The 24880-nt window shown below is 44.2% G+C and overlaps 1 protein-coding gene across 1 annotated transcript in view; it reads right to left on the reverse strand.

Annotated features, from left to right (window-relative positions):
• Positions 1 to 320: 320 nt before the first annotated feature.
• LOC147435105 (CLP protease regulatory subunit CLPX1, mitochondrial-like) overlaps positions 321 to 24880 on the reverse strand; it is a 60738-nt gene continuing 36178 nt past the window's right edge. Inside the window, exons 8-15 of the mRNA XM_086491456.1 lie at positions 2627 to 2683; positions 2470 to 2540; positions 2222 to 2321; positions 1950 to 2054; positions 1807 to 1869; positions 1595 to 1717; positions 888 to 1037; positions 321 to 663 (exon numbers count right to left, since the gene is read on the reverse strand). Of these exons, the coding sequence (XP_086347582.1) occupies positions 583 to 663; positions 888 to 1037; positions 1595 to 1717; positions 1807 to 1869; positions 1950 to 2054; positions 2222 to 2321; positions 2470 to 2540; positions 2627 to 2683 (750 nt within the window). The 3' untranslated portion in view covers positions 321 to 582. The remainder of the gene's footprint in view (positions 664 to 887; positions 1038 to 1594; positions 1718 to 1806; positions 1870 to 1949; positions 2055 to 2221; positions 2322 to 2469; positions 2541 to 2626; positions 2684 to 24880) is intronic.

Below are 24880 nucleotides of genomic sequence, written 5' to 3' on the forward strand. Positions count from 1 at the left end.
TTTGATGTGCCATTTCAAGTTTGTCAAAAACCAACCTTGTGGTTCAATTGTCCAAGGTGTTTGAGACGATTAGCTTGGGGAGCTTGAAGCAATTACATCATCTTCCAAGGCGATAGGTGTTGCTTGTTGGTGAAAGAAGTTGCAAACATATCCTCAGCAACTTCATAGAGTATCAAGCACCAAAGGTGACTGAATTACTTCTGCCGGCTGATAAGACTACCAGATCAAGATATGATGATTATTGCGATAGCCATTTTTGAATGGCTCCAGCACAAACTGCAAAGCACTCTAAAGATGAAGCCAAAGTAAGAGCCTTCTCAAAACACAATGCAAATTGGAGCCTCTTTAAAATTGTGTGAAACTGTAACAATTGCTGACGCAAGGATTCCTTGAGAGATGGAACTTTATGTAGACACTATGATATTTTTCTAATTTGTACACAGGACTTCAAGATTCAAAGACCAGGAAAGCTTGTCGATTTCATCACATTCTGTGACTAAGGTAAGTATATGCAGAAAATAGGTAATCAAGCTCGTACTCTTCGCTTGACCAAAGAATGTGTTAGGATGACCACAGCCTCAATTAAACACTTATCGCCTGAGTTGATACATCTTGCTCTGCGTCAACTTCTACCTCCTCAGAAGAAGCCTTTGCCCCACCAACCTGAACAAAACAAACAGCAGTTCTCAATGTTTTTGTAATTTTTCCTGCCATAAAACTGATTATGATAATCCATACACGAGTCCATGTAAAGAATAATGTGTGAAAGCCAAATTACTTGGAAAAGCATTCACAACACCATGTGTTTGTTCAGTAGGGAGACAAATCAAAAGTTTCCTAAGCACTACCTGGCCAACACAGATATATTGATCCACACACAAACCTACCCGGCCCTGCTTTTGCATGAGATAGTTATTAAATGCACCCTTGCCCCTTAACACTTTGGCTCCATTCCCATGTTCATCAACCAAGCCCACTGACTCTTCGTCGAGAACTACAGCATCAACCTTTTCTGCAACCGTGGTGACATCAGGAACCTGAAATTTTGCGCAGATAAAAGTCTTCAGTATGAGCATCAAAACGGCACCAGACTTGTAAACTTCAGTGCCAATATGCCAACCATGCATGCACAGTGTCTGAGCACAAGATTAAAAAACACATTAAACAAGGCTTAAAAGACCGCCTTTTCGATTCCTCTCCACCGTCTCTTCCTCTTCTCCTCCTCGTGTCTACAAACAAGTCTATGAACCATGAGGTAAGAGTATGTTTGAAGGTGTGAATGACCACAGAGGATGGTGGCGTCTGTGTGCCAGGTGAGCAAAAGAAGGATACCCACACTCCCCTCCCTCTCCCGCCTCCCCCAAATTGTGTTTATGCACCAAAACATAAGATAGCTGTGTGCATGACCACACCGAGGAAGGTGGACTCCCTAATGCTGTGTGGGCAAAAGAAAAATAGCCCAAGACCAATTCCCAATTCCCCTCCCTACTCTTCCTCACGCAGGTATACTGCCCATCCTGCTGCTTCTCTCCATCCCCCTGCGCACCAACCAAAGACATTTTGTGCGGTAGGTGCATCGGTATCGCTCTATTACCTCGTACATAGCCTCCATTAGTAATTGTTCCAGAATAGATCGCAAACCACGAGCCCCAGTACTCTTCGCCAAGGCTTTTTGTGCAACTTTTTTTAATGCACCTTCTGTGTAATGTAATTTCACCTAAATGGATAAAAAGTTCCGAAAATCAGGAAAATAGCTGCAATCACATGCAGGTCTCCTGCCAAAAAACGCTTAACTACGGATCCCACATTGTTCATCGAAAACATCTTCTTGTACTGCTTCATTAACGCATTTCTGGGTTCTGTAAGAACCTGGCCAAAAGTTCACATGAATTAGAAGTCTATTTGAAGATTCTAGGAAAACCAAATCTTACTTAGGAAATGTGGCGCACCTGAACCAGCTGATCCTCGTTCAGTGCACAAAGACTAACCAGCACTGGAAATCTTCCAATAAATTCGGGTATCAACCCATATGTTATAAGATCACTGCTCTCGACCTAAAACAAGGGGTGTAAAGTTGAAACAAAATAACTCGAAAGAAAAGTGGATTCTTCTGAAATGATAGAAATAAATTATTCAAGAATGTGCCAATAGGGGCATACAAAGGATTAAATCCAATGGCTGCGTATACGAAGTGCAGCTACTTGAAAACAAGAAATCTTACAAACTGCAGGAGGGACGAAGTGAGGGCAGCATCAGTCAAACCCTGAGTCCTCATATTAGCATGCACAGGTGCACCAAACCCAATAGAGGACTTTTGCCGCCTGCAAAACAAGGCATTAAGAGGCAAAATCAAGAATTAATGAAGGTAAGTTGCCATCATACAATGTAGATTTTGGACAAGAAAGTTTGAAGGTCTGAAAAGCAGCTAAAACAGATAACACATACAATCAATCAAGGAAAGAAATTTGCCTTTCTGCAATCGTCTTCTCAAGATCTACAAAGGCTCCCCCACAAATAAAAAGGATATCCTTTGTGTCAACCTGGATACACAAACAATCCCTTCAAACTACGAAATTGAAAATGCTCTCTGATGAACACAAAGAACCTATATGATGGGAGTGTGCACCTGAATAAATTCACCACGAGGGTTCTTTCTGGCACCCTTTTCAGGAACATTTACTATCTGAAAGGGATACACAAATTGTTAACTGCATGGAGAGGTTGGCATCTGTTTGAACTTTGACTAGCATCATGGACCCAAAGTTGTCAGGTCCATTGCTGGGTATGGGATGTAGATGTACAGTAAGAAATCAAATGTAAGTGAAGAAGAAACAATCCCTATAAGGGCATTAAAGAATGACTTTAAATAAAAGCCGACATAAAAACATAATACAACGTTCATGACTGTTGGCAATCAAACATAAAAAATGATAACCATTGGAATTTGGAAATAGTGCTATGGCCCATTAGCACAAACCATGTGACAACTCATTCTGATGCGTCATAGGATGGGTGACACAGAGCAATCCTAACGAGTTGTTCCATAAGTTCTGTAAGTAAGACTAAGTAATGGAAATTCCTGATGCGTCACATGATCGGTGACGGAAGCATCGAATAAGGAATATTCAATAGTCTGAGTTAATTCCGGATTGAGTTAAGAGTTATGCGTAAGAGGCAAGCACTTGAATGAAGATGGATTCTGGGCAGCTTTGAGGAAATGCAGTATCCTTCCAAAAAAGAAAGTTGCTTTTTGGTTGTTTTCTGCAAAGTAGTTATGTTAGCATTGCATTTGTGCATGCGAGTGCATCCGAGGACGCGTGGAATGTGTGTGCCCAATAATTTACTAATAAATTTCAGGTTTTTGCGGAAGATTTTTGAAGGTCAAAAGGTCAACTGCCCACTTAATAAGTGGGAAGCCAACTACATAAAAAGCTGGCCAGAAATTAGGCCCTCCCTTTTTCCTCTATTCAAGCAGATGAAACCGATTTCTCTCTCTTTTTATCTGCAAAAAGCAGCTGCCCCTTATTTTTGCTTCCAAGAAACCCCCCAAATCAGCCCTATTCTTGTGGGGAAAAGCAACTCTACCTCCCTCTATTCTAAGTAAATCTCATCAATCGGGTAATCCTTCAGGTGTTTTGCAAATCTTGAATCTCTGGAGTACTTGATCAATCTTTTCACACATGTATCAACCTGCAATTGACATTTGTACTCTGCTCTGGCAAACTTTTCCGCCAAGAATTTGTCAAATCTTCGTTCTTTTCTTCAATTCCCGCACCGGATTTTCAATTTTTCTTTGCCTACCCACCAAAGGTGTTATCTCTGTCAGATTCTACACGAGGACCCATGTGTAATCTGGGATTCTTTATGGCTTATGCCTTGTAAGATAGAGCGATGAAGACGGGAGCGCACCCGATGCGCGATGTACGAAGGGTGGGAGAGGCTAATAAGTCCCGGGTTGGGCCACAAAGATTCTTTCACAAAAACCTACGTGTGCTGCAAAAAGGATCAAACCCACTTCTTTATGTCCTTTTGAATGGAAATATGGCTTACAATAGGAAATAGCCCATCCCCAGCATCAGCAAAACTTTTAATGTTCTTGCTCTCATGCTCAAAAGCGAAGGTCTTTTCCACATAATCTAGGACCGGTTGCATATGGTAATGCCATGGCATACCCAAGATGATATCACATCCCTCGGTGGGTGCCATCAAAAATGATTCGCAGTCCTTGTACTTGTCAATCCCAAGATTGAGCTATCCTTGCACAAGAGTTGCATTGGTAGTCAACCCCTCGAATGCCGATCCGGAAGTGTAACAAACTTGGACACCCCCAAGTCTAGAATCTGTCGCAACATGAGAGATTCACTTAAAACACTTGACAGAATCAAACCACATTTAAGTTGAATCAACACAGCCCGACGTAGTCCTGTGCCAAGAAAGATTGGCCCAAAAGACGGGTGCCCCTTCCGATATTTCTTTTTGTATTAATCTTTGAGCAAAGTACGACTCCAAAGGGTCCTCTGCTCTCAGACTCTCCGTCAAAATTCTCTACAGAGTGAGGCCCTTGGGTTCCTTTTATTCTTACAAGGGATGCCAAAAGCACTAACTCAAAAGCAATAGGCCAAAAAAGTTAAAACAGCCAACGTTGCTCACGGAAATCCGTACAAATGTGCCATGTCGGCTTTGTCAACGCAATTTACGGAAATCTGTACGTTTTGACACATCAGCAGCCAGTGCAATTCACGGCGTTCGTACAGCCAGTAGCATCCGTACAGCCAGTAGGCAGTTCGTTTTTTAATGTCCTAGTGTCCCAAGGGCCCCGTCGGCTATAAGTTAGAACACTTCTAAGGTCATGCCACGTCATCAATTTGTGACATACCCCCCCTGTTGAAAGAACCGTAATCGCCCTCGATTACGTGTAAGGTGCAGCGGAAGTGAATGTTGAACTTTGCTCAAGATGAGTGCTCCGAACTGTGCTCAAGGTTCCTTTTACTTACGGAAGGGAGAGCCTTCCGTTCCTTTAGTGAGAGAGTGCAATGATCACAAACAAAGTGGTAAACATTGTGAATGAAGGTGCATGAGACTGAGAGATAGAGAGAGAAGAATACGACACCAGAATGTTGTCAAACCCACCTCTGAAGGCCCAATCTCTATGGCGAGAGCGGTCTACTATTGATTGCACAAATCTCTACAATGCTTTGGACTTGCCGACGATGTCAACGACGATGAGGACGACAACAAGACAAGCTGAAATCTGAAAACGCTAATGGCTGAAATCTGCAAATCTTTATCTGCTGAATTCTAACTCTATGTCAGTGACAACGGCATTGACGACGACGCGCTGAAAATGCAGATGCTGAAATCTTCGTTTTCCGGGCTGAATCTGCAAACTTGGCTGATCTAACCGTGCGGCGAGAATCTGCTGCAGGAAGGTGAGATCTACAAGGTTCGGGCCTTCTACTGCGGGATCTGACTGCTGCAAACTGAAAACGTTGATGCTTCTGGGGGTTCTGTCGCGAAGGAACTGCAAAACACCCGGCTGATGTGCTGCTCCAAAAACGCTAGGCTTGATTTGGGAGTCTGTTGCACAAACGCTAGGTACCTGCTAAGTCTGTTGTCACCAAGCTGCTGCAAATGCAAAACGCTAGGCTGATTTGCAAAGCTGAAAACGCTAGGTTGGTTCTTGAAGCAAAAACGCTATGGTATCTGCTTGGGGGGGGGGGGGGGGGGGGGGGGGGGGGGGGGTTGAGAAGGTGCACTGCCGGATGTCTGGTCCCTACTGCCTCTTCTGCCAGAGAGTGCTAGCGCTAGGGTTTCTTATATACTTGCTTAGGCAATTTGCCCTACCCAGTTTCCCAACAAAAGTCACTTAAAAATAATAAGTGAAAAATGGCTAAAATAGGGAAAATAGGTTTTCTGCACTGTAAAATGCTCCTGATGGAATCTGATGCCAGAACACTTCCTAGGCTAGATTGACTAAACTGAATTGAACTCTAGTCATGAAGTAGCTTGTCCACGTATACATAGGGTTAGATGTGCACGTGATATTACACTTACAAAGCAAACAGAGGCCATAAACCAGTTTAGTAGACACTAACTCTAAGTATCGACGCACTAGACACGACACATCTAGCACTTGTACAAAGACGACAGTCACATGACATCACATCCAAATCAAATCAATCACATAAAGATCATTCCAAATCTCAAGCCATGACTGCCACCAACGTATTTAGTAATCGCATATAGATCCATTCCGAACCTCACTGATGTCGGATTAACTAATCCTTATTGCGATCATGTCTAAAGAGATTCTCAAGACCAAAATGTTGCAGTCATTTCGTCTTTAAGTCCTTGCACTCAAACAAATCACATGAGAGAGTACTCATCGTTCAGGTTCAATTTCGGGAAATCCCATTTTCATCATTCATAAAGTCATACTGCAGAATACTGTCAGCACATCAATATCCCTGAAATCCAAAGGAAAATCAATGACTCTATTCCATCCAGGTAATCTGTGACAAAGGAGCGGAGTGATCTGTGACAAAGGAGCGGAGTGACTCCCCTCTTGTGCAGTCTTGTCTGCACCAGATACAACCTTGCTGATCCATGGGACTTTCCGAGTAGACACCATAGTTACCAAGGAACGCCTGTGTATGGCTCTGGAACGTCGGAACGCCATTCCGACAGGCGAGGATGGCATGGAACGTCCTAGAACGGACAGGCGTTCCAACAGACACTGGCAAACCGGAACAGACAAGCCGGAACGGGAGGAACGGCAGGATTCAGGCCAACGGACTCATTTCCGGCCAACGATCAACTACAAGCGTCATTGCAAGATGTGGGTTTTCAAATCCAATGACAAGGATGTGAAGTTTGACAACTACACAGGACGAAACGATATCTCCAAGGCACTGTCTTCCATCGGGTAGTTTGAAGTTGCTTTTGCCAACAGGACTTCACCAAAAAATCCAAGTTGCATCATGTTGGGATGCATCTCAAGTAGACAACAAGCAACTGGTGGTTAGCCAAGATTTTGGAAGGTACACAAGTCAGAACGTGGGCTCAATTCAAAGCTGAATTTTATGAACAATTTCTTCCGCCCGACTTTGAGAAGGACATTCGGAAGAAAATAAGACTGGCTCGCCCAGAAGGAACATGAGAAAGTCATGGCTTATGTTGACAAGTTTTGGTCGGTTTTTGAAAGTTACGCCTTTCATGAAGATTTCCGACGACGAAAAGATGTGAAAGTTCGAAGCATGCCTTCAACCACCGCTTCGGAAGAGCATGAAGGTGTACCCACACGACACCCTTCAGCTGATGATGGAGTCGGCAATCATTGCCGAGTATCTAGATTCCACTGGTATCCCCAGACGGATGGAACATAGCACGTACCGTGCAAGACAAAGAGCCGGTAAAAAGCATCCCCCAATGGACCCGGATCAGCCTACGAGCCAGAGGGTACCGGAAAACAGCTCAAGTATCTCACGCCGAATCAAGTACAAACCTTCAAAGAGCAAGGAAGGTGCTTCTATTGCGGTGAGAAAGGACACATGAAGACCGACTTCCCTGTTTGACAGCAACGGCAAGAACAAGCATCTTAGAAGAAGGAACCCACTCCACCGAGCTTGAATTCCATTCATGATGTGCAAAGGAATATAGAAATTGAGAAAGGGAAGCGTCAACTCCTTAAATATTGGGCATCTGTGAATAACCAACGGGTGTTGATCCTCTACGACCTTGAACCTACGACAACTTCACTTCACTCTAAACTGCAGAACGCTTGGGCCTTACACCGGCTCAGCTTGGAACTCCAGTCACTTCCGGATCGGCAGTCGAGGGGTTGACCACCAATGCAACTCCCGTGCAAGGACAACTCAATCTTCGGATTGGCGAGTACAAGGACCACAAATGCTTTTTGATGGCACCCATCGAGGGATGTGATGTCATATTGGGTATGCCATGGCACTACCATATGCAACCGGTCCCAAATTATGTAGAAAAGACCCTTGCTTTTGAGCATGAGGGCGAGAACATTAAAATTTTTGTTGATGCAGGGGATTGGCTATTCCCTACGCCATATCTCCATTAAGAAGGAAATAAAGAAGTGTGTTTCTCCTTAATTGATTTTCGCACGTGAAAAAGATAAAACTAATGAAGGTTCGCTCTCTAGTTTGGAAATTAAATGTTTTCAATTTCTTGAAAAGTGAAAAAACCGTTTCACGTATAATATACGGGACAAGCTACCTCCGGAACGTCCGGAAGATCCATCACATTGATCTCGTACCAGGTAGCTCTCCCCCAAACCAACCCCCTTACAGGGTTAGTCTTGCTCAGTAAGAGGAAATTTTGAAGCAAGTCAACGAGCTTCTGGAAAGAGGTCTAGTACGACCAAGTACTTCGCCCTACTGCTCTCCAGTTCTACTAGTGCAAAAGAAAGATGGCACGTTTTGAATGTGCACAACTTACCAATCTCTAAACAAGATCACTATCAAGAATCGCTTTCCGATTCCTTGAATTTATGATATTCTAGATAAATTGCAAGGTGCAAGCATCTTTAGTTGAATTGTAACAAACTTGGACACTCCAAGTCAAGATTCTACCGCGACACAGCAGAGATTCACTTCAAAACAATTCACAATTCACACTTGATTCCAACACTGCCCGGCGTAGTTCCGAGCCTAGAGATATCGGCCCCAAAGACTGACGCCCTTTCGGTATTTCTTTTTGTATTAATCTGTGTTCAAAGTACAAGAGAGTGAAAGGGTGCTCACTCTCAGACTCTGCGTCCAAATGCTCTGAGAAGTGAGGCCCTGCCCACTTATTTATTGGTTACAAGGGATGCCCAAAAGCAGAGCCCCAAAATCAAAAGCTCTTAAGCTTTTCAAAATAAAGCAATTTATCCCCAAAAGCTGTCAACTCAGCCATCGTAATTTTCAGCCAGCGCTAAAGCAGGAATTCCGTACACTGTCAACGTAAAAAGCGAAAATCCGTACGGCGGGCCACGTCAACATGAAATGCGGCAGAAAATCCGAGACTGCCACGTCAGCCTATCTCCGCGTTTTACGGGCCTGTCCAGCCAATGTGAGTGTGTCCATGCATGCCACGTCACCAATTTGTGACATACCCCCCTCTTGAAAGCATTGTAATTGCCCTCGATTACGCCTACAAAACAGACAGAGGCCATAAACTGTCTTAGCAAACACTGACTATTAGTACCGACGCACTAGGAACAACATATCTAGACATGTACCAATCGACAGTCACATCACAAGACATCACATGACAAATCACGTTCAAAAATCATTCCAAATCTCACACCGTGATTAATCGGCAATGTATTTAGCAATCGCATCTAGATCCAATCGGGACCTGACAGATGCTCGATTAACTAATCCATATTGCAATCATGTCTAGAGAGATTTATGAGAACGAAATGCTGCAGTCATTTCGTCTATCAGTTCCTGCACTCAAACAAGTCAAGTACAAATCAATCAGTATCATTTTCATTATCGGGAATTCAAGTTCATAAAGTCATACAGCAGAATATTGTCAGCTCAACAGTATCCCTGAAACCCAAAGGGACATCAGTGACTCTATACCAAATCAAAGTATCGGGGCAATCTCTGTCGACAAAGGAGCGGAGTGACTCCCCTCTTGTGCAAACCCGCTGCACTAGATTCGCCCATGCTGAAATCGGGGTTCTATTGGAGTAGAGTATGCTAAACCGAATGCTTCAAGGTAAAGTTTCACAATCTGAGGATTATCAACTAGGTCCTCCTCCTCCATCCACTTCGCATCCAATGCGGGATAGTTCTTGAATTTAACCAAGAACCGCCTTATCACTTTACCTTCTATCTTTCTATCTTTATGTGCCAGTACTTGTTCTGGAACGAGTATCTTCTCGCTTTCCTCCACTTCGGGTTGCTCATCTGGCTCCCCATCATCGGGTACATCGCCTTTAAAAGACTTCAAGAGACTCACATGATAAGCATTGTGAATTCTCCAAGTATCGGGCAGCTTCAATCTAAAAGAGACATCATTTATCTTTTCTTGTATCTGGAAAGGTCCATAGTATCTCATGTTCAGCTTTGAAAAAAGCCGCTCCTTTCTCTTTTTCTTTCTCAGACGTGCCTTCTCAAACCGTAAGAGCACCCAATCGTTCTCCTTTGCTTTCAAATCGCGACGATTTCAATCTGCTACCTTTTTGTGTCTTTCCTAATATTTCTATAAAGCCTCCCGGACCTTGGCAAAAGCAATGTCCAAGTCCCTCATGTACTGGTCGGCTTCAAAAATCTTACCTTTCGTGCTTAAGAAGGGTGGAACCTTCGGAGCACCTTCACTAATCTCAAATGGCGCCTTCCCCATCGAAGAGTGAATCGTGTTATTGTAGGCAAATTCCACCAAAGGTAAAAACCTTTCCCATTGAGTCTTTTGATCCGAAATGTAAGACTTCAATAAATCTAGTACGACTGAATTTGCAATCTCAGATTGCCAATCTGTCTGCAGGTGGAAAGATGACGAGAACTGCAACCGTGTGCCAATGTTCTCCCAAATAGCCTTCCAAAACAAACTCGTGAATCGGGGATCTCTATCAGAGACAATTGTCTCAGGCATGCCATGTAATCTGAATATCTGGGCAATGAACAGTCTCGCTAAGTGATCCGGCTTGACTATTTTCTTCACTGGTATGAAATGAGCTTGCTTGCTAAATCTGTCAATAGCAGTCTAGATACCATCGTGCCCACTCTTTGTCTTCGGGAGATCAAAAATGAAATCCATAGCAATACTTTCCCAGGGGCGGGTGGGAATGGGTAAAGGCTGTAACAATCCCTACGCTTTATGCCTGTCAAACTTGACCTTCTGGCATACCAAGCAACTCCGTACAAAATCATCCACGTCCTTCTTGAGTCTCCGCCAAAAGAAGTTTCGCTCCACACCTTTCAAGGTGGTGTCAATGCCGCGGTGACCCGTAAATAGTGGACAGTGGCATTCCGTTAGAACTTTTCCCTCAACGGCTGTGTAATGCACAACATCATTTTCTTCATCAAGCAACCATCCCGAATGGAATATTCCGCTACTACCTCCCCATTCTGTATTCGACCGAATACATCTGCAAAATCTAGATCTGTGGCGTTGATCGACCATGTCCTCGAAGCTTCTATGATGTATCGCGGAAATAGCCAAGACCAACGGCTTCCAGGACAAAGCATCTGCCACCAAGTTCTTCTGTCCCTGCACATGGATAATCTGGAAGTGAAAATGTGACAAGATGTTCGCCCACCGCATCTGCTTTTCTGATAGCTTTTCTGATAGCTGCTTCTGTGACAAGAAGTAGCGTAAACTCTAGTGATCTGAGAAGACCGTAAAATCGGCTCCGAGTAGGTAATGTCGCCACTGAGTAAGAGCATGGATAATCGCCAAAAGCTCTTTCTCATATATCTGTGGTGCTATCAATTCCGGCCTTGAAAACAATCGGCTCTCATAGGCAATGACATGGCCTTCTTGCATTAAGACCGCACCCAGACTACGACTACAAGCATCACAATATACTTTGAATAACTTCTGCAAATCCGGCAAAGTCAAAATCGGTCCTGTAGTCAATTTCTCTTTCAATGTCTGAAAGGCAATCACCTCTGTGGGTCCCAACGAGAAAGGAACTCCTTTCTGCAAAGGGGAAGCAACCTCTGCAAACTTTCTAATGAACCGCCAGTAGTACGAACATAAGCCCAAGAAACTTCAGTGACATTCTTCAAATCGGGCCAATCTCGTATAGTCTCAATCTTGGCCGGGTCCATCTGCACTCCTGCTGCTGCTGAGACAATGTGTCCCAAAAAGTGTATCTCGGGTAGGAAAATTTCACTTTTCTTTGCATTAATCACCAACTTGTGATCTCGTAATGCCTGAAAGACCTGTAACAAATGTTCTCTATGTTATGCCTCATCCTTGGGGAAGACAATATTGTCATCAAAGAAAGTGCCAACAAAAGATCTGTACTCTCTGAAAAATCCTGTCCATCATTTGGTTAAAGGTCGTTGGAGCAGTGGTAAGGCCAAAAGGCATCACCAAAAATTCAAATAAACCGAAGGTTGTCCGAAAAGCTGTCTTGTAGACATCTCCCGGCACGATTCGGATTTGACGATATCCGCTCTTCAAATCGATCCTGCTGAAACAAGAGGATCCCTGTAGTCGGTCAAGAATATCATCAATCCTCAGAATCGGAAATCTATTCTTGATGGTGATTTTATTGAGAGCTCTATAATCAATGCACATTCTCCAAGATGCGTCTTTCTTCAAAACCAACAACACCGGAGAGCAGTAAGGTGAAGTACTCGGCTGGATAAGACCCTTTTCCAAGAGGTCTCTCACTTGGTTCATAATCTCTTCATTCTGGGCTTGGTTAACACCGTAAGGTGGCCGGTTCAGTGGTGTGCTTCCAGGTATCATATCAATGGTATGATCCTCAGGACGAGCTGGTGGCAGGCCCTCAGAAAAGCAATCGGCATGAGTGTGGAGAAAATCTTGGCGTTCTTTATCAAGTTTAGACATATTTGTCCTATGTTCATCATTCAACTCTTTCAAAAAGATCGAGTAAACAAACAAACTGGATTTCATTAATTTCGAAACGACCGAAGCCGATACAATAGGGACAGACTCACCCTTCAGTTTCACATCAAGTACAATGTTTCGGCCCTTTTCAGTAGTCAATGTCGCTTTCTTAGCCCGATAATATGTGAGTGCGCGTGTTCGGAAGCGTGAGAGAGAGAGAGAGAGAGAGAGAGAGAGAGAGAGAGAGAGAGAGAGAGAGAGAGAGAGATGGTGAAGAGGGGGCAATCAACCTCCCATGACTACCATGAGCAGAACACCCAATACACAATGACCATGTGTGATCTCTGTGAGATGAGATGTAGAAGTGGGTATCTCCCTGGCCCCATAAATAGGTGCCCAAGGGCAGGTAGGGCACGGCCTCATAAAGATCCCCACGACCCAGCAGAAAAATAATTTATAAAAATATATATGCGGACACCAGGACAAAAATAGGCGGCCGGTCCCAAACTCGGGCGGCCAGACCAGGAGAAACCTAGGCTATGGGTGGCCAGAGCAAAGCGCAAACATTCATTCCGCTGCACCTTACATGTGCGGCTAGTATGTCTCCGGGCTGCGAACTGTGCTGAAGGTTCCTTTTGTTCTTATGGAAGGGAGAGCCTTCCGTTCTTAATGAGAGCATGCTATGATCACAAACAAAGTGAATGGACACTGTGCGTGCAAGTGTATGAGACTGAGACATAGAGAGAGAAGAGAGATACGACACCAGAGACGTTGTAAAACCCTCCTCCGAAGGCCCCACTCTCGTCGGCAAGAGTGGTCTACTTATGATTGCACAAACTGGTACAAATGGTATGCATGAGACTGATGCAAGTCTACGCTATGTTGACGACTACAAACGGGATGACAAGGCCGACACTAGGGCTGAAATCTGCAATCTTGTATCTGCTGTCCAAAAACGCTATGGCTGAAATCTGCAATTAGTCCAAAAACGCTGATTTTGGGGGCTGTTTCTGTGGGTCTTTGTCGCTGAAATTCTGCAGGTTTAGGGCTGAAAACTGATGGTCTTTCCGGGCTAAATTTGCTACTCTTCTAGGGGCTAAACTTACAGGTAATCATGGCTGAAAAACGCTACACTGCTGTGGCTGAAAACGCTGCAAATCTGCAAACGCTTTGATCTGCAAAAACGCTAGGGAAAGCTCTGCAAAAACACTAGGTATGGGAGTTTGCTGAAAACGCTAGGTCTAAGTTCCTGCTGGCGATGGATGCTGATGCAAAACGCTAGGCAAGGCTTGATGCGGTGAAGATCTCCTTGAAGAGAAAACGCTTGGGAGAAAGATGCTCTTGCTTGGAGGGGAAGTCCACCAAGGTCTTGCTTGAGAAGTTGCCTGCTGATCTTGGCTCCTATTGCCTCTTCTGCCAGAAAGTGCTAACTCTGGTTTGCTTATATACAAACTTACTCAATTTGCCCTACCTACTTTCCAACAAAAGTCACTTAAAAATAATAAGTGAAAAATGTCAAAAATAGGGTGGTTTGCTTATATACAAACTTACTCAATTTGCCCTACCTACTTTCCAACAAAAGCCACTTAAAAATAATAAGTGAAAGTTGTCAAAAATAGGGAAAATAGGTTAAATGCATTGGAAAATTCCCCTGAAGGATTCTTATGGGAATGCTTATGATCATGCTGTGTGCAACCAGAGGATATGCATCTACACTAAGTGACTGGGCATGCACGGTCTACGAATAGACTCACAAAAGTGCCAGATCACTTCTAATCTAGACTGACTGGATTGACTGAACCCTGATCATGCTGTAGCTTGTCCACGACACATTGGGTTGGATGCGTCACGTGACATCCCCTCCTTTTCAAAGTGAGGTACTGGTACCGAACTGTATGGCGTCAAGGGAGATCGCCAATAACATTCGGAATCCTGGAAAAGACTAATCGCCGGCCCACTCTGATGTGTGGATCGTGCGGTACTTGAACTTCATAAAGGTCTACATTGCTTGCTTCTTTGGGCCGCGCCGAAAGCGACACAAAGTCTTCTGAGTCTCCTTCCTTGCTTCAACTTCATCTAGCTTCATGCTTCTTTCTTCTTCAAGAATCTCCATTGCTGAAAATTCATGAAACCATTTCCAACACAAAACCATGAACATACCCATTCCATGTAAAGTGAATGGAAAAAATCTTGTCTTCCTCAAAGACTGTGCATGCAATGTAGATGAACTTGAGAAAAGAGTCGCAAGAACTCTTTCATGTGTTGGTCGCTCTTTTCTTTGATGGCTTTGTTCTGGCGATCAAATTCTGCTTGTCTTGCTTTGTTCTCTCAATCAAATTTGGCTTGACTTTCTTTTTCCTCCAAGTCGTACTGACGCTCTATGGCTGCCATTCCTTCTTCGTATTCACGATATATGGCTGCCCTTCGTTCTTCGTAGGCCTTTCTTTCTGCTTCTCTTTCTGCTCTTCTTTCTTCGCGTTCTAACTGTCTTTCCATAAACAATTGCTTCAACTCCTCCATAGGAGTTAGTGCAATCCTTGGCGTAGATGGGGAAGGGGGAGGGTCGGAAAAACCTCCTGGTGGGGAAAATTCTTCTTCGCCTCTCTCATGCTCACCACTTCCAAGCGAAGTATCCATTCCGCTTCGAGTGATAACCATCCACTGAAGTCGTGGGTTCTTGTGGGTTCTTGTGGTCTTGGGTTCTTAAGTTCACAAGGAACTTGGGTTCTTGCGGGTCTTGAGGTTCTTGAGGTTTTCTTTCGCTTGCAAACCGTGTTCGAGAAGGATCTTTTCTTCACCCGAGTTCTACTCTTTTCTACGGGCGCACCCCTTGGCGGCCTTGCGCTCACACCAAGGTTGCTTTTTCCCACCTCACGTCGATTGGCCGGCCGCTAAGTGCACGGTCCGCTCTCAATGAGTAAAAAGAGACACAAGGGGAGGTTGACAAGCCCTTCCTTCTTGGGATTCCTGTCACTCTTCAAAAACACGATTAGGAATCGACGCGCCCAAGCGAACTTGTGTTCGTGCGACCGCAACAGGCAAAAAAAAAAATTCTTGTGATTCTTGTGGTTCTTTCCTTGAGTGATACAGAACACTGCCAAAGCTCTGATACCAATGTTAGATGCAGCGAAATGAATGTTTGCGCTTTGCTCAAGATGAGTGCTCCGAACTGTGCTCAAGGTTCCTTTTGTTCTTATGGAAGGGAGAGCCTTCCGTTCTTAATGAGAGAATGCTATGATCACAAACAAAGTAAATGGACACTGTGCGTGCAAGTGTATGAGACTGAGAGATAGAGAGAGAAGAGAGATACGACACCAGAGACGTTGTAAACCCCTCCTCCGAAGGCCCCACTCTCGTCAGCGAGAGTGGTCTACTTATGATTGCACAAACTGGTACAAACGGTATGCATGAGACTGATGCAAGTCTAGGCTATGTTGACGACTACGACGGGGATGACGAGGCCGACACTAGGGCTGAAATCTGCAATCTTGTATCTGCTGTCCAAAAACGCTATGGCTGAAATCTGCGACTAATCCAAAAATGCTGATTTTGGGGGCTGTTTCTGTGGGTCTTTGTCGCTGAAATTCTGCAAGTTTAGGGCTAAAAACTGATGGTCTTTCCGGGCTGAATCTGCTACTCTTCTAGGGGCTGAACTTGAAGGTAATCATGGCTGAAAAACGATGCACTGCTGTGGCTGAAAACGTTGTAAATCTGCAAACGCTTTGATCTGCAAAAACGCTAGGGAAAGCTCTGCAAAAACACTAGGTATGGGAGTTTGCAGAAAACGCTAGGTCTGAGTTCCTGTTGGCGATGGATGCTGATGCAAAACGCTAGGCAAGGCTTGATGCGGTGAAGATCTCCTTGAAGAGAAAACGCTAGGGAGAAAGATGGTCTTGCTTGGAGGGAAAGTCCACCAAGGTCTTGCTTGAGAAGTTGCCTGCTGAGCTTGGCTCCTGTTGCCTCTTCTGCCAGAAAGTGCTAACTCTGGTTTGCTTATATACAAACTTACTCAATTTGCCCTACCTACTTTCCAACAAAAGTCACTTAAAAATAATAAGTGAAAAATGTCAAAAATAGGGAAAATAGGTTAAATGCATTGGAAAATTCCCCTGAAGGATTCTGTTGGGAATGCTTATGATCATGCTGTGTGCAACCAGAGGATATGCATCTACACTAAGTGATTCGGCATGCACGGTCTACGAATAGACTCACAAAAGTGCCAGATCACTTCTAATCTAGACTGATTGGACTGACTGAACCGTGATCATGCTGTAGCTTGTCCACGGACACATTGGGTTGGATGTGTCACGTGACATCACAAGTATGCCCTGGACCTGTGAAGCAGCAGAGTGATGTAAATATAACATCCCCTCTCAGCACCGGATGCTGAACAAACCGCGTTAAGCCGAAGATGTGAGGCAAATGATAAAGATGTGTGCTGCGATGTCCACTAAAGGACAATACTCCATGAGTGTAGTAGCAGTCTGGGGTGTCCCGACAGCCAAGAAATCTCCATGGTAAGTGCCATCACTAGCAGTGTAGCAAACTGCTAAACTCCGCCGATACAGGGTGAAGATACTGTGTGAAGGTCCCGAACTAAGTGTGAAAACAACTTCTTGTCTGAAAGAAGTGTCAATAGACCTGCAAGTGTCCTGCGCAATAGGATCTGTGGTGTCTGTAGTCAAACCATCTGGAGAAAATGGAGAAGCCCAAGAACTGTCACGAGAATGCACGGAAGCCTGTCAATGCATGAATCTGCAACCCAGTGTGGCCAGGTGGCTAAGCTGTGTAAAACTCCAGCAAGGCAAGATATAGTAATTTGCGCAATAAACTCCCTTCGAATCAAGGAAGGCCAGACTAAGCAGTCTGCACTGTAGAAGCTACTGTAAGCTGCAGCAGTCACCGGTAGACCGCACGAACCACCACCGGATGGTGTCCTATCAGTAGGTAGGGTAATCCAAGATGAGGGGAAAGCCAGACTCAACAGTCTGCGCTGTGAAGGACCTCTGAGAAGAGGAAAGGCCAGACCAATCTGTCTGCACCGTCTTGCCTGTATCTCCTACCTCCAATCCTCCGGTGTCAACCAAAACAAAATCCGCGCCAACAACGCCACCAAACCGCAACTCGGTGTGGCTCTCATGTGAATGAGTTGGGAGTGGCCTACTACCCGGGTTGGGAGATAAGCTAGCTATAAGGTTACCAAGAGTGAGTGTAAGCAACTCTAAAGGTAGCAATCCAAATGATAAGGAGTCTAGAAGAGCAACTACACTACCATCCAAGCCAATCTCCGGGTGACTCCGGATGTAGTCGCGTCACGATGCCTCATCTTCCGCATCTAGCGGGTAAACTATCCAAGAGAGTCCAAAGCACTGAAGTCCCAGTCCAGTCTGTAGATCCAAGCAATGAACCTGTCCAACAAGAGATCCAAGTTCCTCTCCCAAAGTCCATCTAGATGCTCTGTGTAAGCACGTGATCTGACGTGTCGAGGTCAGGTGGTAAGTGTCTGTCCACCCAAGGTGTTGGTGCCTTCTCTAGGAATGTCTGAATCCCATTCGCCATGAGCATGCCATATCTCGTGTGAACTTGTTGCTAAATTGGCATTATCTTACAGAAAAATAATTCTAAATGAATAATTGGATTTATAAGTGAGAGGGTTTTCTCGCTTGGAACACCAAGGAAAAATAATTCTAAATGAATTATTGGAATTTTAAGTGAGAGGGCTTTTCTCACTGGAGACATCCGAGTACAGAGTATTCCTACTGCGTCATTTAAAGTAATGACGGGAACACTGAGAACGGGAATATCTGTAAGGCCACCAGCAACGGGTACTTCTGATGCGTCACATCGGATGGGTAACAGGGAGCATCGGAAAGAAGTATCCGACCATCCGGGAACGGACATCTCTGATGCGTCATAGAATGGGTGACATAGAGCATCGTGAAGGAGATTGTACCGTAAGTTCGGTAGGAAAGGACTAGGTGATGGGTATTTCTAATGCGTCACAAGGTGGGTGACGGGTGCATCGGAAAGGGAATATCCATAGTCGGGAGGAAATTCCGAACTGTGTTAGAATTGTGCACAAGGAAAAAGCAAGCACTTGAATGAAGATGGGTTCAGAGAAAACTTTGAGGAAAAACAAATGCTTTTTGAGAAAGCGGGATTGCCTTTCGGGAAAGCAGATGCTTTCTTGCGAGGAAGTCTATGTCTGCATTGCAACTGTGCATGTGATTGCATCCAGGGACGCCTGGGAAGTGTTGTGAAAGCATTGTTTTTAACTTATAAGGTTTTATTGAGTTTTTGGACAGATTCAGACCATTTTTAAAGGTGACCGACCGCCCACTTGATAAGTGGGCAGCCATATGATAAATAAGGCAACAGATCAGCCAGCGTTTTCTCTCTCTTTTTCTGGCAAAGCAGCGGGAAAAAAAAAAACGGCCGCGATCTCTATGCGAGCAGCTATTCGTGCCCGTGGCTAGGAGCTATAAAAGCATCACATGCCCTTACTCAGAGAGGAGGACCAATCTTTGCAAGGAGGAGATGCTACTGCAAATTTCAGCCGTAAAGAAGACGTTGCAGGTGATGCCCATGGCTACCCCAAGTGTACCAGATGTCGCCAAGACCCAGTGCGCGAGTTCCCTCGCGAAGAAGTGCCTACGGAGCGTGTTTTCGTAGACGAGGCTGATTTATGAGAAGGAACCGCTGAACACACCTCTTTTGTGTGTAGGATTGGAAGAGAGGATTTTCTATGGAGAGATCTCTTCCGGGGAAATGCATTTCGAGAACGGAGTTGTTTTTCGAGCGTCGAGACTTTGAAGGTAACGATTTTCATGTTATGAACTCTGAGTAATTGTTTGCAGGTGTACTTCCTCTTAGTGAGGGAGTAGGAGCAGAGGAAGGTATGAGCCTCTGCAAGAGAAAAGCGCTATGAGGAACTAGAGCCAGATCAGCCCAGGGGTTTCGTACCCGAGTTTGGGAAGTAGATGCACGGATCGGAGAGAGGTAGTCTCTCAAGTTGCGATCCGGAAGTTGGGATTCCCAAGTAAGGACTTCGTGTCCGGGAAAGCAGAGTTGTTCTGCGGGAAGAGGACTCTGGAAATACAGTTCTAAAAGAGAGTTGCAGGGATGTCATGCTCTGAGTCTCGAAGGTGAGATCCAGAGGCGAGAACCTTGATTCTCGAGGAATTGGAATAAGGAACGGAAGTTCCTTGGAATAGGGTTTTGCCCTAGAAATCGGAAGCTAAGGCTTCCAAGAACCATCAAGTCTTATTCTAGAACGAACGTGGTAATACGTTCGGTTCAAGTGCTTGTATAGACTTCTCCTCAGTAATAAAGATACTATTACAGGGGGGGGGGACCAGCCCATCTTCTGGTCCCCAGTACTGTGTCGATCTTCTCACTCCCTATCTCTCTCCCTTTATCTATTTCTCTCTATATACTCTGGCTTCAATATTAAGTGATAAATTTTATTTATCCGAGTATATTTTATATTGCTATACGCTCCCGTTTGTGACAGTGGAATCAGAGCATAGTCTCCTCTCTTTCTTTGTAAAGGAGGACGACACTGGGAAGATACGGGAAGAAGCCATGACAAGCCAAGAGAGAAGCTTGCAGAGTTGGAAATTTTTTTCTCTCTGCAAGAAGTCGACACAAGGCTTGGGATTCTCTGAGAAGGCGACAAGAGCATGATGCTCAAGAACCTAGAGAATCCAAGGAGCGGAATGCTCGAGATTCTTCAGAATCCAGAAAATATCCATGAACGTCAATCCAAAACTATAGCCATGAAATCCCATCATTCGGGGAAGGATATGAAGGTCTCTAGACCTAGGAACACTTCCAGTCAAGTTTGATACCTTTGACAGAAGGGAAGATGCCCTGAAAGCTACCGCTTTGATTCGACAAGTTTGAAGTTGCCTTTGCAAACGGCAATTTCTGAAAAAGCGTCGAAGATGAGGCATGTGATTAAACACCTCAAGGGGATTGCAAGTACTTGGTGGTATACCAAAGCTCTGCAAGGAACTTACAACAAGACTTGGATTCAATTCAAGGCTGAATTTTTCGACAAATTTTTTTCCTCTACACTTTGAGGAAGGCATCCAAGAAGATTGGGATGGGTTTGCCCAATAGGAACACGAGTGAGTCAAAGCAAGTAGTGGTTCACTCTTGCCAAGGTAGCTCCACTCTCGATCCTCTCTGAGGAAGGAAAGATGAAGAAATTCAACAAAGGACTTTTGCCCGAATTTTGTAGACGCATCTGCAAAATACTTTGCAGCAAATGGTAGAGTCAACAATAAAAGCTGAAAGTGTACACCTTGGTGTACATAGAATCCAATCCCCGTAGTGGGACGGGAATCATTGAACACAGAAAGTTTGGAGTAAGGGAATTCAATCTAACTCCTGAGTTCTTGAATAGAAGACCCTCAAACTTTAAGTGAGAGGGCAGGTTTTCAATCAAAGTTACATCTTTGAGGAAATCATAAAGTGCATTGTGCTTGTTTGCTCTTTTGCACAAGATATGGTTATGTCTAACCGGGACTACCACTCTTGAGTGTTTATGAGAGCAGGATCAAACTGAAACATTGTTTTCTGAGATGAATTGGTTTGCTTAACTAGCCGGAAGGTCAACTATTGATCTGGTATCCGATAATTCTCGAACAGATTACCTGCTACTGCGGGTAGGAAATTATGAAGGAACCACTCTGAGCTTTCAAGCAAAGAAAAGCTTTCATGAAGCTTGAGTACTCTTTAAGCCCACCTACACAGTAAGGGAAGATATGGTAGTGCTTTTTGCACAAGTGAATGAACACTCTCTTTAGGAGGGAAGGAACAAGCAACGACTACGGCCTGTGCTTGAGGAATCCAAGGATTAAAATCCTAGATTATTTGATGAGTGGGTTTTGCTCTAAGATCGAGCCAAGTGATCATCAAGTTGAGCGTCTTCGCTCTAAGGATCTTATGAAGGGAAGGTAATTTCCCAGGTTCACCGAAACTTTAACACAGCTTAAGAATTATGTACACTTTTGAGTACATGGGATAACACATGAAGATGCAGACCTATGCCAAGGAACTCGACGAGAGTTTGTTATACTCTCTTGAGCGCCTTTTTGCGTGCAAGAATATTTCGACATGAGAATCTCTATTTGAGATGTAATTGGTAGAAGGAATTTGAGTTTCTCTACGGAGAAGAGGTTTTCCGATGGTCGTTGATCATTGAGTATGCTATGTGCTTTTACCATTACAGTAGCAACTTTTGGTTACGGTATATGTTTCTCCATGAGCAGGTCAAGTAGCATTTACACGCTGCTGGAATAAATTTGAACTATTTTGTTCGTAAGAAAATAATTTGCAAACCGTTTCAAAATGGTAAGGATTACAAATGGGAGAATATCCCTGAGAATCAATGAGGGTTCCCTCTATTGTGAACCGGGTTTGAACGTACGTTCAGAAAATGCTATGGCTAGAATCCTATCTGCCTGAGATTTTGCAAATCGTCATTGATGCTCGCAAGGTGAATCATTTTTTATGATTTTGTAAGGAAGAGACGCTAATGGGCGTCGGGAAATCACTGCTGGTGGTAATAACTCGCAGGAGGAAATGATTGGAAGGAAGTGCTGTCGTGCACAAAGAATCTTCGGATTGGAACCGTCCGCCTACGTTGAGCGACGCCCCGGAACAAGAACCTTCTTTAAGGTGATCCCAATTTGTGAAAGAAAGACATCGAGCTTAATGCTCTATGACTTGGGCATTCCCTATGTGGGAGGACACAAGAGGTTTAATACTCTCTAGGCTAACAGCGCAGGATTATGCGCAAGGACAGATACCTAGATTGATTTCTAGGAAGATTATTCTTCTCGAATTTAAGAAGACGGAATCAAGTTAACAGAGTCTCGGATAAGGAAACTTTGGATCAGAACAATTGGTCTACCCAAAGCAAAGGCCCAGAATAAGAACTTACTTTGGTAAGATGACACGCTTTGTCTGCCACAGGAAGATTCACATGAGCTTAATGCTCTCGACATGCCCTATGCGGGAGGACAGAAGAGGTTTAATATACTCAGGACTAATAGCGCAAGGTTATGCGCAAGGACATAAACCTAGATTGATTTCTAGGAGGTTTATTCTTCTCGGAATTGAGAAGGTGGAATTGCGTTAACAGATTCTCGGATGAGGAAACTTCCAATCTGTTGGAAAGACGCGAATGACGAGTTCTTACATGGCTCGTAACTTAAATGAAAGGTGAAGGATATCCTCGAGGTCCTAGAAGAAAGACATGAACCGGTAAGGTAAGTATTGAATTATTGAATTATTGAATTTTTGTTTAATTTAATTTTTAAGTTCTCTTTTAAAAAAGGACTAGCTCAACTCACCTTTGAGCAAGATTTGGAATCTTTCCAGTTTCTCCCCGGCAATTCAGTTGGACCTCTACGGTTGAGGACAACTGTTTATAACTGAGAGGGATGTTGCTAAATTGGCTTTATATTACAGAAAAATAATTCTAAATAAATAATTCAGTTGGACCTCTACGGTTGAGGACAACTGTTTATAACTGAGAGGGATGTTGCTAAATTGGCTTTATATTACAGAAAAATAATTCTAAATAAATTATAGGATTTATAAGTGAGAGGGTTTTCTCGCTTGGAACACCAAGGAAAAATAATTCTAAATGAATTATTGGAATTTTAAGTGAGAGGGCTTTTCTCACTGGAGACATCCGAGTACAGAGTATTCCTAGTGCGTCATTTAAAGTAATGACGGGAACACTGAGAACGGGAATATCTGTAAGGCCACCAGCAACAGGTACTTCTGATGCGTCACATCGGATGGGTGACAAGGAGCATCGGAAAGAAGTATTAGACCATCCGGGAACAGACATCTCTGATGCGTCATAGGATAGGTGACACAGAGCATCGTGAAGGAGATTGTACCGTAAGTTCGGTAGGAAAGGACTAGGTGATGGGTATTCCTGATGCGTCACAAGGTGGGTGATGGGTGCATCGGAAAGGGAATATCCATAGTCGGGAGGAAATTCCGAACTATGTTGGAATTGTGCACAAGGAAAAAACAAGCACTTGAATGAAGATGGGTTCAGAGAAAACTTTGAGGAAAAACAGATGCTTTTTGAGAAAGCGGGATTGCCTTTCAGGAAAGCAAATGCTTTCTCGCGAGGAAGTCTATGTCTGCATTGCAACTGTGCATGTGACTGCATCCAGGGACGCCTAGGAAGTGCTGTGAAAGCATTGTTTTTAACTTATAAGGTTTTATTGAGTTTTTGGACAGATTCGTACCATTTTTAAAGGTGACCGACCGCCCACTTAATAAGTGGGCAGCCATATGATAAATAAGGCAATAGATCAGCCAGCGTTTTCTCTCTCTTTTTCTGGCAGAGCAGCGAAAAAAAAAAAACGAAAAAAAAAAAATTTAAAAAAAAAAAAAAACGGCCGCGATCTCTATGCGAGCAGCTATTCGTGCCCGTGGCTAGGAGCTATAAAAGCATCACATGCCCTTACTCAGAGAGGAGGACCAATCTTTGCAAGGAGGAGATGTTGCTGCAAATTTCAGCCGTAAAGAAGACGTTGCAGGTGATGCCCATGGCTACCCCAATTGTACCAGATGTCGCCAAGACCCAGTGCGCGAGTTCCCTCGCGAAGAAGTGCCTACGGAGCGTGTTTCCATCGCGACAAGCTGCTGTTTTTCTCTGATTTCAGCCCCTAAACGTCGTAGACGAGGCTGATTTATGAGAAGGAACTGCAGAACACACCTCTTTTGTGTGTACGATTGGAAGAGAGGATTTTCTATGGAGAGATCTCTTCCGGGGAATTGCTTTTCGAGAACGGAGTTGCGTTTCAAGCGTCGAGACTTTGAAGGTAACGATTTTCATGTTATGAACACTGAGTATATGTTTCCAAGTGTACTTCCTCTTAGTGAGGGAGTAGGAGCAGAGGAAGGTATGAGCCTCTGCAAGAGAAAAGCGCTCTGAGGAACTAGAGCCAGATCAGCCCAGGGGTTTCGTACCCGAGTTTGGGAAGTAGATGCACGGATCGGAGAGAGGTAGTCTCTCAAGTTGCGATCCGGAAGTTGGGATTCCCAAGTAAGGACTTCGTGTCCGAGAAAGGAGAGTTGTTCTGCGGGAAGAGGACTCTGGAAATACAGTTCTAAAAGAGAGTTGCAGGGATGTCATGCTCTGAGTCTCGAAGGTGAGATCCAGAGGCGAGAACCTTGATTCTCGAGGAATTGGAATAAGGAACGGAAGTTCCTTGGAATAGGGTTTTGCCCTAGAAATCGGAAGCTAAGGCTTCCAAGAACCATCAAGTCTTATTCTAGAACGAACGTGGTAATA

Source organism: Adiantum capillus-veneris, chromosome 19 (assembly GCF_014529385.1).
Source record: "Adiantum capillus-veneris isolate H3 chromosome 19, ASM1452938v2, whole genome shotgun sequence".
In the NCBI taxonomy this organism is placed as follows: domain Eukaryota; kingdom Viridiplantae; phylum Streptophyta; class Polypodiopsida; order Polypodiales; family Pteridaceae; genus Adiantum; species Adiantum capillus-veneris.